The sequence below is a fragment of the Patiria miniata genome, unplaced genomic scaffold (assembly GCF_015706575.1).
Source record: "Patiria miniata isolate m_02_andy unplaced genomic scaffold, ASM1570657v1 HiC_scaffold_17, whole genome shotgun sequence".
Classification (NCBI taxonomy): domain Eukaryota; kingdom Metazoa; phylum Echinodermata; class Asteroidea; order Valvatida; family Asterinidae; genus Patiria; species Patiria miniata.
The window spans coordinates 10,153,564-10,168,323 of NW_024037055.1; the positions used below are offsets into that span (position 1 = coordinate 10,153,564).

The following is a 14,760-nucleotide window of genomic DNA, read 5'->3' on the forward strand; positions in this document are numbered from 1 at the left end:
TGATGGGATGATATGAATGATGGATGTGTACCAACTGGCCAACTTTTTCAACAGTGATATGCACACACCCGTGGTGTCTGGATGTGTGAATAATACACTTAAGTATAGACACACCCCAGCAATGGCGCTCAAGCGTCCTTCAATCTCAGCCCTGTTTTCATTTTCACCATTGAGGGAGTGCGTGTGCACTGAATCCATCGGCAAGTTCGCGCAACAATCATTAGTCAACCAATGGTTGGTTGGTGTCAAACAGTGCACATGCGCTGTAACATTAAAGTGCCAACGACTCTAGTCGAACCATTGTCAATAAAGGGCGGTCACGAGTATGTTTGGATTGTTTACATTCTTTGACCTGTTGAATGAACTGGAAGATATCTCCGAGGCCCACCAGTGGGTCGTACAACTTGCTACGTTTAATCTCTTGTCCATGGTTCCCTCTGCACTTAAGTAACAAGACGAGGCTATTGATAACCAGTGATGCGACCAGGCCCAGTAGGCTGGTTCCAAATAGTCAACTAGCGTAGTCTAAGGCTGCATCCGAATCAACTGTCTAGAGCTAGGTCTAGGTCCGCGCCCATTGAAAATACGCGGGGACGCGCTGACAATAGACGTAGCCGTAGCTCTGGAAGCCCATTTCGGACACGGCCTAACTATTGTCAACTCAACAGAGTTCGGGCTAACTTAGTTGAACTATGATTAACAATAGCTCTTGCACGAACTTGCCCCGGATTGAGACAAACTCCATAAATAAACATGGTTCTAGGGAACAACCTGGCAATAATGTACACCAATGGTAGACTAAACGGCAGTTCTGACAAAGTGCCAACCAGGTTTTTTTTTTCCTTTCTTTTTCTGAAAGTAGCTTTTGAAAGTGTATGTACATACATGGATGTTAACATCAGAAGAACAGACCCCGCATACGTCGACCCATTCCTTGCCGGTCATTCAGCACGTTGAACTTGTTGACAAACTAGGAACAAGAAAAAGAAATGTTCAATAAAAAATTAACCAAATTCACATAGATTTTGTTGTATTGACTGTATTGTAGTGGGGAAAAAATGATAAACAATGTAGAAAACATCTAGGCCCAATTTCATATGCCTGCTAAGGAGAGGATACTGCTTAGCCAAATTATGTGCTGAGCAAGTATCAGCTGAGAACCGGTCAAAAACGTGTAATATCCAATGCAATTTTGGCTGGTATCCTCTTAATGCTTAGCACATATTTTATGTGCTTAGCCATTTTATGTGCTGGAGCAGTTCTGTGAAATTGGTCCCCGTTTTCTACGTGACACTGCCATGTGACTTGGAGCAATAAGTGCATTTGTCCATGTATTAATATGAGGGATTTTTGCTTCACTTTACAAAATTACAATAACATCTTTCACCATACTTGTTCCAGAGATGTACAATAGATTTGTATGGGGACTGAAAACATTGTGGGGATATCACCAATCCCAATGACCACATTTGCCTAATAGAAAACTTAACCACAAGTTGTCCCTGCTATTGAATATTGTTCCAGTACAAAGGACCAACTTGAAATTGCAACTTTTGCAGCAGATCTTTACGACTTTGTTTCAAACCAAGAAACACTTGAAGGTTTCACAGCCCAAACCATCAGTTCTAATTGGGAACACACACCTTTGTCATAACAATCAGGAAATGTTTACGAATGTACTTGTATAGTGGAAATAAGAAAGCCAGGAAGACCCAGGGGCATCACTAGGAGGATGCATGGGGGGGGGGTTTCAGATCCCCCAATTATTATTTTTTTTGGTCGGCAAAATGAAGTCTTGCTGCTGCTGCGAATAGGACCACCCTATGTCTGATATTGCTCAAGATCCTCCACTTTGAATAACGCCCCCGTTAGTCAGGTATTGACCAGCCTCCACCTCAACCCACTTTATTATTTTGTGGTGCCCAAGGGATCGGGAAAAATCCTGGCTATCTTCCAGCACGGAGGGTTTGTCAGCAAGTTTGTTGTAACAACCCCCGTTCAAATTGGAATGGCAACGCCCCTGGGAAGACTAGTTGTTACATAATGTATTATCATAAACGGTACTTTCCACAAGGTATGGGAAAGTCCCAAGTTTATCTCTAACCTAAACCACGTTGATCGTTACTCACCTGGTTGATTGTGTTACATCCCTTGGTTATCGTCCCAAGATAGGCCATTAGGGTGACATCGTTGCATTGCTGAAAAAGAACACAAATGTATAAGAAGTAAAGGAAAAGCCAAAATTATAGAAAACATTGATATGAAACTGATAGTGCTAAATTACAATGGCACACATGTACAAGAGACACAAGAGTAGCAAGAAATACAACTGACGGAAATGCGAAAGATAATGTGCAATTAGTTGTCAATGTTTTTTAACCCCACCCCCCTACACTTTTTTTTTCTAGGATGCATCCTCAATCCTGTAAAATCCTCCAACTGCCTCCATGTAAAATTAGATACAGCCTTGATCCTCCAAAATCATCTGTTATTTCTTGAATTTATTCGTTTGAGGGGTGACCATATCCTCAATCCTTCAAAATCCTCTGACAATCGCTGTTAATATGTTGATGCAGTGCCAGTGGTATCCTGGAGCAGTGGGAATGATTTTTAGGCATAGCTAAGCATTGGTTTGGCCTAAGATCTTGACACAATGCATCCTCCAAAATCAACCACACATTTTGCCATACAGCCTCAATCCTTCAAAATCCTCCAAGGTGGATTTGGGAGGATTTGGGAATGTTAGGGTTAAAGTGTCATGCAAGAATACTGCAGCTGTGCATGTTCAAAGGTGAGGAAAGATCGACTGAAGTTGAATAACAGTGCAGCCTCAGATTTGTTCCGTGCATGCTTACATTGTAGAAGTCAGTGTCGAATCTCTCAGAGCTGAGGACTGGTAGCATGTGGCAGAGGCTGTAAGCATCACGGAGGATGTCATGATTGTGTGGTACCTCACCCGCCTGCACTGCCTTGACGTAGTCTAGAATCAGCTTGACTCGACTGTGAAGCATCTTGATGGCACTGTGCTGTGCTGTCAGCTGTTCTTGAACTGTTGGGGGAGGAGGCAGTCATCAAGGTACTTGTAATGCATCACAAATCATCACAAGTGACTCACAAGTCCTCCAGTCCCAAGTCAACTCACAAGCTATTCAAATGAACTATGATAAAGGCATTCTTGTGTTGGTGCTATCCTCTGTTACTTGTGACTGGACTGTGACCAGACTTGTTATGTACCGGGTAGTTGTGATGATCCCTCACAAATACCTAGACTACAGGTTGTCTACAAAACTGAATTGAGCATGTCAGTGTAACATTTGTGGCATAAAATACAGGCCTTGAATTTCAAGTAAAATTCAAATTTTTTTTTTCAAACGGGATCATTTGCTGAGAACTTTTTACAATGAAATAATATTGGCAAATTTGTAAGCTAAATGCCCAATGGATATTTTTATTTCATGTTAATATTCATTTATTCCATGAAGAACAGCAGTCAATGGTTACAGCCAGGTACTTGAAACAAGACTATGTTAGAATTGGCTGTGGTCTTTACCTGAGGAGCTTTCAGAGATCTCACTGGTGGTGACCCGTGCCACGTGATCCACCCCAATCCTCTCAGCCTCTTCCGTAGCCAGTGTGTATGGCAGCTCCACAAACAGCATGGTGGCCTCTCCATTGACAAGGTCGATCACTGACTCGTAGATGCTGATGGGTAATTGCTGAAATAGATAAAGAGGGATGCATGTTTCAAATTCACACATACGTGTTGTAATGTGAAGTGGTAACACAATGGTAATGAACACTTGCATACGAGTGGAAAACTGCTCAGCATTTATGTGAATGCTGCCATCAACATTTAATGTACAACTCTTCAAGGGTATATTAGAAAAAAATATTGGTCTGGGGCCGTATTCATGAAACCTTACTAAGCCTAGTTGGTTACTAAAAAGGCATGTAGTTGCTTACTATGCCTGATTGGTAACTAATTGATATTCATGAAACATTACTAGCGTTAGTTATATTCCAAGTTTCTTACTAAAGTTAGTGTTGATCCAGGGCAATTTTAAGTCACTAGTTAGCAACTATATCATTGTTTTGTCTGCCGGACTTGGCTCCTTAGGTGGTTTCCCCCTCTGGTTGCCTTTTTTGACTTTCTCGTACTTGACAGACATTCTTTTGACTCGGAGTTTAATTTGGATAATCTAATTTTTAAATCATCCAATGATCTTTCAACCTGTGGAAAATGGAAATCTTGCAAGGTGTTGGCTGAGAATAGTTGCCCATGCATCTTTCTTTTTCTTGTTAGTGTTTACATCCTTATGCTTAGCATGAATAACATTTTTTTAATTCCTCATACTTGTTGTCTGCCATAAAGAGATTCTCCTCTTGAAAATAATTTGCCTTCCTTGCCCTTTTCGTAGCCATGTCTGATAGCTTTATATACAACTGCTGGAGAATAAGACGTTGATTCAATTACATGCAGTACACTACACCACATATATATATATTTTGCTAATCTACGCAAGTGCTGGACATGGATTAGCCTAAAACACCTGTCACACTATTGTATATGTTGTCATCACATTTCATACATGCCCACTCCATCCAAAAGCACCCAATTCCAGTTACTCACGTATGCAACTAAATTCTCCTAGTATGTAACTAGTTAGCAAGGTTTTTAGTAAGGTTTCATGAATTACAATTTAGTTGTCAACTCCATAGTAGACTACTAGGCATTTTAGTATCCTACTAAGGCCTAGTTGGCTGCTAAGTTAGTAAGGTTTCATGAATATGGCCCAAGGTTTCTAAGCTTGGTAGTTTATTGCCCTACTGCATGGTGTGTACAAGCGTAATATAATGTGGCCCATTGAAACCAACATACAGTATTCCAATGTATTGGTGCTGGATGTGTATTATATAACTACTCATTAGCCTGCCTACATTATGTGATATACAATACAGAAACACTGTATTTCATTTGCCATCTGGGCAGTTCAAAGTTACAATTTGTCATATAGTTGAAAAAGTTGAACGAGCTACAAAATCTATATTTAACTCAGATGGGACCATGAAACTTGCTTTTTAGAGCATATAGAGCCTGTACTTACATCCATGTGTCGCGCCAATGGATTTAACTTCAAGAAGATGGGGCTCTCGTTAATTCCACAAATCTGCCAGAAAAGTAGTTTTTAAAAAATGAGCTTGAATAGTATGGCAAAGCCACTCCTGCCTTAGCTGTTAACAAGTCCTTGCTTGTGAGTATGGAAAGTGTTTTCCTGATTTCAACATGCAAAGGCTTCCATTTCCTCATGAAATGCAACATGCTATACCAAAATGGCAACCATATCGTCCATTTGGTACAGCCATCAAAAAATAGATATCTATGTCCATAGATATTGCAGACAAAAGACGATGCTCAAATTCAAATGTTTGGCTGAGCGGTCTAAATTACAGCAGTCCTACATCTGTATTTGTATCTGTATCATTATAGTCGGTAAAGCATCCCAGGGAAACATCACACCAACTTAGAGAGAAGACAATGAGAAGAAATTACAGTTTTAGAGGTGGGAGGAAAACCCCAGAAGACATTCTGGGGAAAATCCACGGAATCAGGTAGGGACTGAAAATCCTATCCACATATTGGCCCAGGCGGGATTCGAACCCAGGTCACAGCGGTGGAAGGCGAGGAAAGTACCGCTACGCCAACCTGACTCCCCAACCTGACATCACTGCAATGCAATGTTTTAACAGAGTGCACATTAATTCCAATAAGCCAATGTGAAACAAAGCAAAAGTTTGCTACTGTCACGGTGTATCTGACCTGTTTGTGGACTTTGATATCCGAGGCATCGCAGGGTCCCCCAGTGGTGTACCAACCCAAGAAGTCTAGATCACTGAAGACCTGCTTAACTGTGTGGGATGAAACCAGACAAGAATTATAAATGTTAGATTCAAACTAAGAAAGCTCTTGGGTTAAACAAAAAATGGAGTACCATGGTTCCTGCAGTGCAGGGGAGGGGTTGCTGGTTGTGGTTACATGTATGTGTCCTTGGACAGCCAATGATGACAGTCGGCCAATTGCAAAATTCCTGTGATCTCGATGAGCAAAATAGTTGTAAATTTCACCAATTCGTGTGACATTTCAGGGATTAGGAACCAGCACCTAGGTACGTGTTCTACATAACCCCTGAGGACCGACACACAAAGGGAGAACAACAGATCCTTTCAGTCCTCGGGAGTTGGGTCTTTTGTTGGAAACAGTCCTCTGTAGTAAGTTTGTGTCCTTAGTCTATGGGAGAGTGTTATATTACAGGGACAAAGGGAAACACAAAGCATTGTCCCCGAGAGTAGAGTAAAACACGACTGTCTGTACCTGACCCTGTCAATATAACACACATGAAATACTGGGGCTGACATGTTCGTGGCAGGAGTTAGGAAATATACAAACAAATTTGAAACTTTTTCCCCACTGCAACTTCAATAGGCCTTACTGGTTGGCAGTAGGGTTTGTAAAACCTTACAGTTCTGGAAGTACTGGGAATGCACTGCATCTTACACTGTTCCTCCTTGGTATTGTAGTACTCTCTGTCTACAATGATGTCTCCATGCACCATATCAAAGAGCAGCTCAAAGGAGTTGAACACTTCAATGTTTCGTCCCTGCTGCTTGCCGATGATAGCCCCGAGAACTATGGGAAAACAAGCATGACATTTTGTGTTAATCTTGGCATGAGAGGAACATGCACACATCATGCCAACAGACACAAATAGGACTCCAGTCTTTAACAGTCATATTTTGCATCGAGGGTGCAGAAAAAAAGCAAAACGTCTTAACCACGTTGACTCACATGGCATCAACTGAAAAATGCATGTCATGAACATTGCATTTCTACCAACAGATACTGATTAGGTAGTTATGTGAAATTAAATTTTTCAAGTGGGAGTAATGTAAATGAAATAGTAATCATTGAAAAGGGCTTAAAAATACTTCAAAATGATGTATAAAACATCTCTGTCAGATGAATATTTATGAAGTTATTTAATATTACGATAATAAACATTACCATTTATTTGTCCTCATTATTTTAAAGAAAAACAAAAAAAAAGACTTGGGATCCAAACTGAGGCCTTTTTTACGTTTTGGGAATCAACAGTTCATAAATGGGTCCCGTAAGAACATATTAGGCCCGCAACACAAGCCATAAAAATCCCTTGGCAATTGAATCATCCACTTTGGCAATTGAATCTTCTTCTTTTTTCTTAAAAAAAATACACTGATTGAGTGTAAAACATCCCTAACATTACTTAAAATAATTATAATTTTGGCAAAAAAGCTAAATGAATTATAAATTATAGAGTTAAACCTAGATTTATTCACCTTGGAGTGAAATATCGACGAAATCCACAAGCACAATTTCAGACGATGTTTTTCGAGGCTTCGCGATTGCACAACAAAAATATCATACAGGCCTATCATATCTCATAAAGATCCGTCATTGTAAAAATGTTGAAATTTAACATTAATCTGGGGCTTATTGGCTCCGTGCGCGACCACTGCACTCGTGTGGTCTTTTTTCGTGTTCGGGTTACCACGTACGCCTTGACTCAAGTCTATGTGACTGACATTGACAGCAGAAACGATCCAGACTTTCGGGGGGGGGGGGGGGTACGGTACTTACACTTGTACGCATGCGCTACTATCATTTCGCTTGTACCGTACCCCCCGCGGGCGCTCTGAACGAACCGAAAATCATCGATCGATCATATTAATCTCTGTGTGCACGTTTCAAGTGTCAGGTTGGCTCATTGCGGAAAGGGCATATTTTTCATCATTTTGGCCTAAAAACCGACAGAATCCACCTATGTTTGTTCTGCGCAACCTACGTTAGTATGTCATGAGGTATTGTGTGGAGTTTACTTTAGGGGCAAGTTGTACAGCGGTACTGTGGGAAATGTCTGTGTTTTGATGGACGTTTTTGTTCTTAGTTAGTGTTTTGTGCTGCAAACAATTTTGCGGAGTTCTGTATCTATGAGGCTCCGCTCATGCGGAGCCTCACAGTTCTAGGAGTAGGCCCTAGGCCTAGGCCTAAGACTCTTTACTACTCCTCACATCGCCTCCAACTACAAAAAAAACCTTTATCTGACGTGGCCCTACATTCTATAGTTGCTCCGCATTCCTTAAATGATAAAAAGTACTAATAATAACGAAAGAGGGGCCGTAACTACACAATCACCCAACCAGTTCACATAATAAATGCAGCCCCCCCCCCCCCCCCCCCCCCCCCCGCCACACTGAAGAATGCACGCAGTGCAGTGCAGGATTTGAGAGATAGGAAGCACTACCTTGGGTCGGTTTTCCCTCCTGTGCTCGTATTCTAGTCCAGTGCTCTGATATATTCATGATAACCAGAGGATGTAAAGCTACGGAAACACTTCCCGTCGTTCCGCTGGACGCCATGACGGAGACGCTACCACTTTCATCGCCGCTTGTCGATGGAGTTTCGTCGACTTCCATACTGGCCGCCATCTTGTTTTCAAGGCAATCGTAAATTCGTTTGTTTGTGGCACATTATGCACAGAGCCCTGTTTCTCGGGTAATGCGTATGATGACGAAGTGGGTGGGGCGATTTCTGTGGGGGCACAAAACTTAAAGATCTGTATTTTAAAAAGCCGGATTTATTTTCGTTGCTCAAGTCGATTTTAGTTTTTGGTTAACTTGGTTTAGGAATAACAATATAATATTGTTAACCCGACACCCTACCCCCGGAAATTGCCTGGAAGGGCCACTTGTGAAAACAAAATTTCTCCATTTCCACACATTTCTGAATACGACCCAAAGACCCCTTACATTTCACATAAGGTATCAAATGTGTTTCGCAAATTTCCGCAAATATATAAAAATCATGGACTCTAGCGTTCAGTGCATATCATCCTCCCTTCTATGAAAAAAAGGGGGAAAAGACAAGTAGTAACAAGCCCCCCCCCAAAAAAAAAACCAATAAAAAAAGACCCAAACAAAACCAACAAACCAAACAAATGGGTATTAACAAAACAAAAAATGCTTTGGAAACGAAATTATTGGTATTGTTCTTTCACGTCAACATACATACACACGGTATCCCGACACCTGTTACACATGAGCCGTTTTAAAACACGTGCATGTACAATTCCAATCAATCGCCTGCCTACAGCTATATAGCTCTATTGTGAACAATGAACCAACAGCTGACGCAAAATTGTCTATTGTTCAAGATAATTCAGTCACTCATCACCAAAGGTTTTTATTTCTGAGTTGAGTACATATAGCTAAATCTATCTGGACGAATTCAGAATATTTGTGCATGTTGTTAGCTTATTGTTTGTCTGAAAATGCTAAATAGCTAGCTGAAGCGGATACATAACTTTAGACACTGGACAACCAAGAAATAGTGGAAACAATAATAGCGGTAAAAAGTTCAGCTCGAAGAGAAGATTCGTCAAAATTAAAGACACAGAATGACGGTGATGTTGTTTTCCAGCCGAGCATTTCGATTTGTCGCCATGAAATCTCTTCTCTTTGTTCTCTTAGCGTTCCATGGCGGGACTAGCGGCCTTCCAGTCGGTAAGAATTTTAGTTAAGCTTTCAAAACAAAATTATTTTGCCATTTTGGAAAGAAATGAATTGAAACACGTGGCTTATCATGCTGCATCATAGTAATAATTTTTATTTCGCAAAACTGCGAATCGTGATATTTTGCGTTTATTAACATAGGGCAACTTATATAGCATAATATAGGCCTAAATGATGATATCAGGATTCGGATTGGCGAGATGGACATGGTATGGCGAATATCATTATGAAGTTACAAATTCTGGGAGAGGAATTGTTCTGAGAAATTGAGATTAACAGAAGATTACAACTCGAACCACAAGTTTCAAGTTAATAATTTCCCAGCGTCCTGCACCTTTTTCAAGTTCATGCTTTTTGATCCCTACCGATCATCCATTAAAATCACACTTTCGTCTGGTGATCACCAAAAGTTAGTGTCTCATTTGCTAACCGTATTTCAAAGGTCCGGATCACAGAAAATTCAGGTATAATGTATATTTCATGTCATTTACGGATAAAATGTTGAAAAAATATTTTTTACATCATGGACACCAGTTTTAGACACTATGCTGTGAACCAATGCATTTTAATCTGCTATATAAGTCAGGGCAAATCTTTAAAAATCTTGCTAAAAAAAGTCTGATCTCGTCTGACAGGTCCCCGTGCCCCCGATGCAGCTTCTGGTTCGTCCGTGGACGGCTCCGTCTACGTGCACCGCGAAGGGGAGGGTACACACGGGGGAGAGGACGGCGCGTCCAAGTACCTCCACATGGGCCAAGACCCCAAGCCAGCCACTGTTGATGGGTAAGGATAAAGCAACAGTTAGCATGACTTGAGGGAGACGCAGATGTGTTAACCCCGCCCCCTATTAGAGAAATCCCCTATTTAGGGGAGTCAGGTTGGCGTAGCGGTACTTTCCTAGCCTTCGGCAGCTGTGACCCGGAGTCGAATCCCGCCTGGGTCAAGGTGGTTTGGGTTTTCAGTCCCTATCTGATTCCGTTCTGGGCTTTTCCTCCCACCTCTAAAACTGTAATTTCTTCACATTGTCTTCTCTTTACTGGGACCCATGGGAGATCAGTGGATTCCACTGAATGGGATACCCAGTTAAAATAAGAAATAAATAAATAATAGGAGGGAGATATTTGAAGTGGAAAACCTATTTTTGTTTTACCTAAATTTACCGACTCCAAATAGTGCCCTCCTGTTGTGTCCACCGTAAAAAAAAAGTTAATTGTTGTGTACCTAAAGACCAATTTGAAGGAGCTCCTCAGCCCAGAAAAGTGATTATGTCATCCTTTGGTTTTTGCTTGGCATTTACATTTACTAAACAATATTTTCTACTATTGCCCCATGAAAGTGGTCCAAGAAGGAAACTTACATTATGTAAGGTTTGTGCTGATAAATTAAAAACATCCCATAAAACGCTTTTTATCCGTTCTTTTTCAAATGTATTAAAGTTTTGGTTTAGTCTCCGACCGCGCCACCTGATCTATGACCTAAACTAGGCCTACGATGCTGTGAGCAGGAGCTTGCACAGGTTTACCACACCAAGTAGTAGCTTTAATTTACGGGGAAATGCCGACTTGATCCATGACCTTGATGGTCGTAATTTTGTCTCTTCAACCGAGATCCTGCGGCCATCACATAGATAGGACTAATTCGTTTAGTAGGCCGCTACTCTGAATTACAGAAAATAAAATAATTTCAAATTAGCATCGAAATCGAGAGCCCCGTTTTGTAGCGAGGGTTGAAAAAGAAGTCAACAAGGTCATACAACGGCTAAGCACTATGCTTAATCATTATAGATTCGTTATATTGCAAGCATAAATGTATTCATTTCATACCAGTGATGACTAAATATCTTGTTATTGTAGATCCCCTTTCTTGGAGACCAAAGTAAAAGTGCTAGTTTCCGGCGGCGAGGTATTTCCTAAACCTGCCAGCCCCGGACTTGCTCGCCGACGCCATCTGCTGTGGTTCGGCTTCGGCGGTGGTGATGATGACAAAGATGAACAAGAAAATCAGAACGAAGCGGGAGAGAAGAAAGTAACACAGGAAGGGCCGGACCAGCACGAGGAGAAGACGGAAGAGAAGGCAAGGGTGGACGGGGAGAAAAAGCTGGGGGACGGAGAGGGGACGTTCAATGAGGAGGCAGACGATAGCTTGGATGACGCCGACCACATCTGGCACGATGACGACCATGAAGAGCGCGACGACGACACCGAGGATGATAATGAAGATGGGTATTACAGCGACGGTGCTAGTGAGCATGACGACGATCACCATGACACTGACGATGGAATTATCTACACGCACGGCAAGATTTTAAAAGTTGCCAAGAGCCTGCTTAACGAGTACCAACTGAAAAGCTTAAACATAAAGGTACATTTTTTTCGAGTAACGTTAATGGATTTCTTTGAACCCCCCATAAAAAAAAATTAAAAAATTTTATTTGACAATTTGGCTGAAAAATGTTCAAACACAAAGTAACTTTCAGAAACAGTCAAGTTTAAAATTAAAGGCATATACGTAGTTGAATATTTGCTTTTCGTGCATTTTACATGTTTCCAATATCACTCAAAAATGAAAAGAAGAATGTTCAAAACCTAACCTGTGTAAGTTTCAGCTCGTGGATATTACACTTAGTGGAAAAACCATGCACAACCATCACGAAACACCATTTTGTCTGTAGCACTCTTTATGTCCAAAAATCAGTCAATTGACTGATCGTTGGAAATCACCTACATACACTTACTTGATTTCTTCTAAATGAAGAAGCAGTGAAGACGGAATGATTTCACGGGCTGTTTAATACCAGTACGATCTTTAATCCAAGAAAGCTGGTTACTTCTGGGATAAATGCAAATGATAATACTGCTCCTATAACCACATCTTCATTTCTTTAGACCAATGAAGATGTGGATAGGATTTTGTTGTAAACTTAAGCGCTAAAATACACGTGCGCATTAATATGCTCGAAGGAGCTATATAATTATACTCGTTCGAAATGCGCAAACGTCTACTGTACTTCGTAGACTTAGAAAGAAAACCGTACAGGATAATGAAACATTGACATTAAACTCAAGGAAGACCCATTAAAACGAGAGGGCTGAGGACCCGGTACCCAAACCACGTTTTCAAACACACATTTAAATTGTGGACGTTGAGCAATAGAAGACAATAGGGTCCACGATTGACCGAGGGTCCACGATTGACGATCGTGTACAGGTCCTTCTAAAAAGTTTTAGTACAAACAAAAGAGGGACAATATATGGGGTGCACGATTGAAGGTGTTTATACACTTGTGTGCGCATACAGCCTGCGTTCACACAACAAACGTATGTATACATGCGTAAAAATTTGGTCATTATGTAATATATGGTTGGCTTGATCTTCAGATCTTGACCGATAGGTCTACGGCCAGTAACTTCGGCAGACCATCGACCAATCAACGGCTTTACATTGTTTTCATAAACGAACGGCTCCACGTTCGTTACGAGCGTGTTCCGTCGTATGGAAAACCTGAGGCACTCGTTCAATTCCTTTACTTATTAAACTTTTTGATCTTTCTGTTTCCCCAGGAGGAATTGACAGACGTGAAGGGACGGGAGAAAGCAGCTGAGAGGCTGGAATCAGACATAGACACCGAGATCGACCTGCTGATGAAGCGAGCAGGAGACACGGACGCCGAGGATGAGGGTAACGGAGAAGTCAAGAAGCTGGAATTCTTGGAGAGAATGATGGGCGCCAAGAAAGACGCCAAGAAACGAGTCAAGGACATCCTGACGGGACATAACGTCCACTTTGATAAAGACGACCTCTGAGCGTCAGTTTCAACAGCGGGAGGACTTCTGCTTATAGAATTCAACTTAAACGAACGCTATGCTGAAGTTGCTTCCGTCGTTGCGAGGGCGGATTTAAAATGGTTTGTTCCGTCCAAAAGTTCCTTTCCTGAATTAACGATATTGCAAGTTCTATGCTGCCTTATGTATTTGCTTCAGGCCGTTAAGTTCTGTATTACTTTTGCTGACCACTCAGCCAACTCATTTGAAAACTAATGGATCCACCACAAATACTGATCAATTTCAATGCCCATGTAAATTAGTTATGTTATGTTATGTTTTATTCCACAAATAGGAAAAAACCCATGACCCTGGGGAAGGGTTACAACAGTGAAATTAAACATTGAATTATTTGGCAGGTGGGTTAACAAAGAATATGCTTTGAAATTACGTCATGCTTTGCCTCTCTTTAAGATTTGTACATTGGAAAATAAATTTAGCCACACATATAATAGTATGTTTATCTGCCGACGACATCAGAAAAATGAATTTATCATTTTTTGTTAAACCGTTAAAGCCAGGTTCCATTTTACAAATGTCAGTAAGAAAATTAGATCGAAGATCATTATATAATGGACATTCTAAAAGAAAATGCATTTCTGTTTCAACATCAAGTAGACAATGTGGACATAACCTTTCATGTAGAGCTAAACCAGTGTATCTACCAACTTCAATCATTAACTTGTGAGATGAACATCTAAATTGAGAAAAACAAGATCTATAACCAGAATCCAATAAGTAGCATAAATATGGCTCAAACTCATATAATTGTTTAAACATACGGTAAGTACGAAGTTTGTTTTTCTGGTAACTATCTTTTCTAAGGTCACAATGCAGTCTGTCGTTCCACTGTTTAATATAGCTGTCTTGCATAAGATTAGTAAGAGTACTCAATACAGACCTTTTATTACTACCGCAAGTACTTGTTATTGGAACATTCCAATGAACTGTGTCAAAACACTTACGTAACCTTAAGGAGAGCGAGGTTTTACGGCGAATTCCTAACGCTGAGTCTTCACAAAACGCATTGTATAAAATAGAACTCTCGGGTTTTTCAGACAAGTGAAACCAATATCTAAGAGTATTAACACTGTGCTCAATATATAAGGGGAATCGACCTACTTCTGCTAACACAGCATCATTCGAAGTTCGTCTGTTAACGTTTAAAACAAATTTAAACCATTTCAATTGAAAAACCTCAGCTCCATTAGTACAAAGCTCGTGTTCAACGAAGACAAAAACGACTGCAAGTGTTGGACTTTTTGATTAGTTATAACTTCTGCTTAAAAAAAGTGAAATAGTCAATACGTCTTTGCTCTGTGTAGCTACAGAA

General features: G+C 40.8%; 2 protein-coding genes across 2 annotated transcripts; one reads left to right on the forward strand and one right to left on the reverse strand.

Annotated features, from left to right (window-relative positions):
- Nucleotides 1-652: 652 nt before the first annotated feature.
- On the reverse strand, nucleotides 653-8,560 carry LOC119723781 (COP9 signalosome complex subunit 6-like). The gene is made up of 8 exons (XM_038194641.1): nucleotides 8,340-8,560; nucleotides 6,554-6,685; nucleotides 5,819-5,907; nucleotides 5,106-5,168; nucleotides 3,551-3,716; nucleotides 2,856-3,049; nucleotides 2,130-2,198; nucleotides 653-970 (listed from the first exon to the last, which is right to left on the reverse strand). The coding sequence occupies exons 1-8, from the start codon at nucleotides 8,521-8,523 to the stop codon at nucleotides 899-901; spliced, it is 969 nt and encodes a 322-aa protein (XP_038050569.1). The 5' UTR covers nucleotides 8,524-8,560; the 3' UTR covers nucleotides 653-898.
- A 656-nt stretch (nucleotides 8,561-9,216) lies between these two features.
- On the forward strand, nucleotides 9,217-13,540 carry LOC119723784 (protein PFC0760c-like). Its single transcript, XM_038194643.1, has 4 exons — nucleotides 9,217-9,597; nucleotides 10,242-10,389; nucleotides 11,460-11,967; nucleotides 13,167-13,540. Exons 1-4 carry the CDS (start codon nucleotides 9,492-9,494, stop codon nucleotides 13,407-13,409), a joined length of 1,005 nt encoding a protein of 334 aa, XP_038050571.1. The 5' UTR covers nucleotides 9,217-9,491; the 3' UTR covers nucleotides 13,410-13,540.
- The last annotated feature ends 1,220 nt before the right edge of the window (nucleotides 13,541-14,760 follow it).

Excerpts from the sequence above, each read along its gene's own strand:
- LOC119723781 (XM_038194641.1), bottom strand. The coding sequence starts at position 8,523 with ATGGCGGCCAGTATGGAAGTCGACGAAACTCCATCGACAAGCGGCGAT. Across the intron at positions 3,717-5,105 it reads CATTGGCGCGACACATGGAT|CAATTACCCATCAGCATCTA; the intron begins GTAAGTACAGGC and ends TATCTATTTCAG. Across the intron at positions 971-2,129 it reads GATGTAACACAATCAACCAG|TTTGTCAACAAGTTCAACGT; the intron begins GTGAGTAACGAT and ends TCTTGTTCCTAG.
- LOC119723784 (XM_038194643.1), top strand. The coding sequence starts at position 9,492 with ATGACGGTGATGTTGTTTTCCAGCCGAGCATTTCGATTTGTCGCCATG. Across the intron at positions 10,390-11,459 it reads AAGCCAGCCACTGTTGATGG|ATCCCCTTTCTTGGAGACCA; the intron begins GTAAGGATAAAG and ends TTGTTATTGTAG. Across the intron at positions 11,968-13,166 it reads TGAAAAGCTTAAACATAAAG|GAGGAATTGACAGACGTGAA; the intron begins GTACATTTTTTT and ends CTGTTTCCCCAG.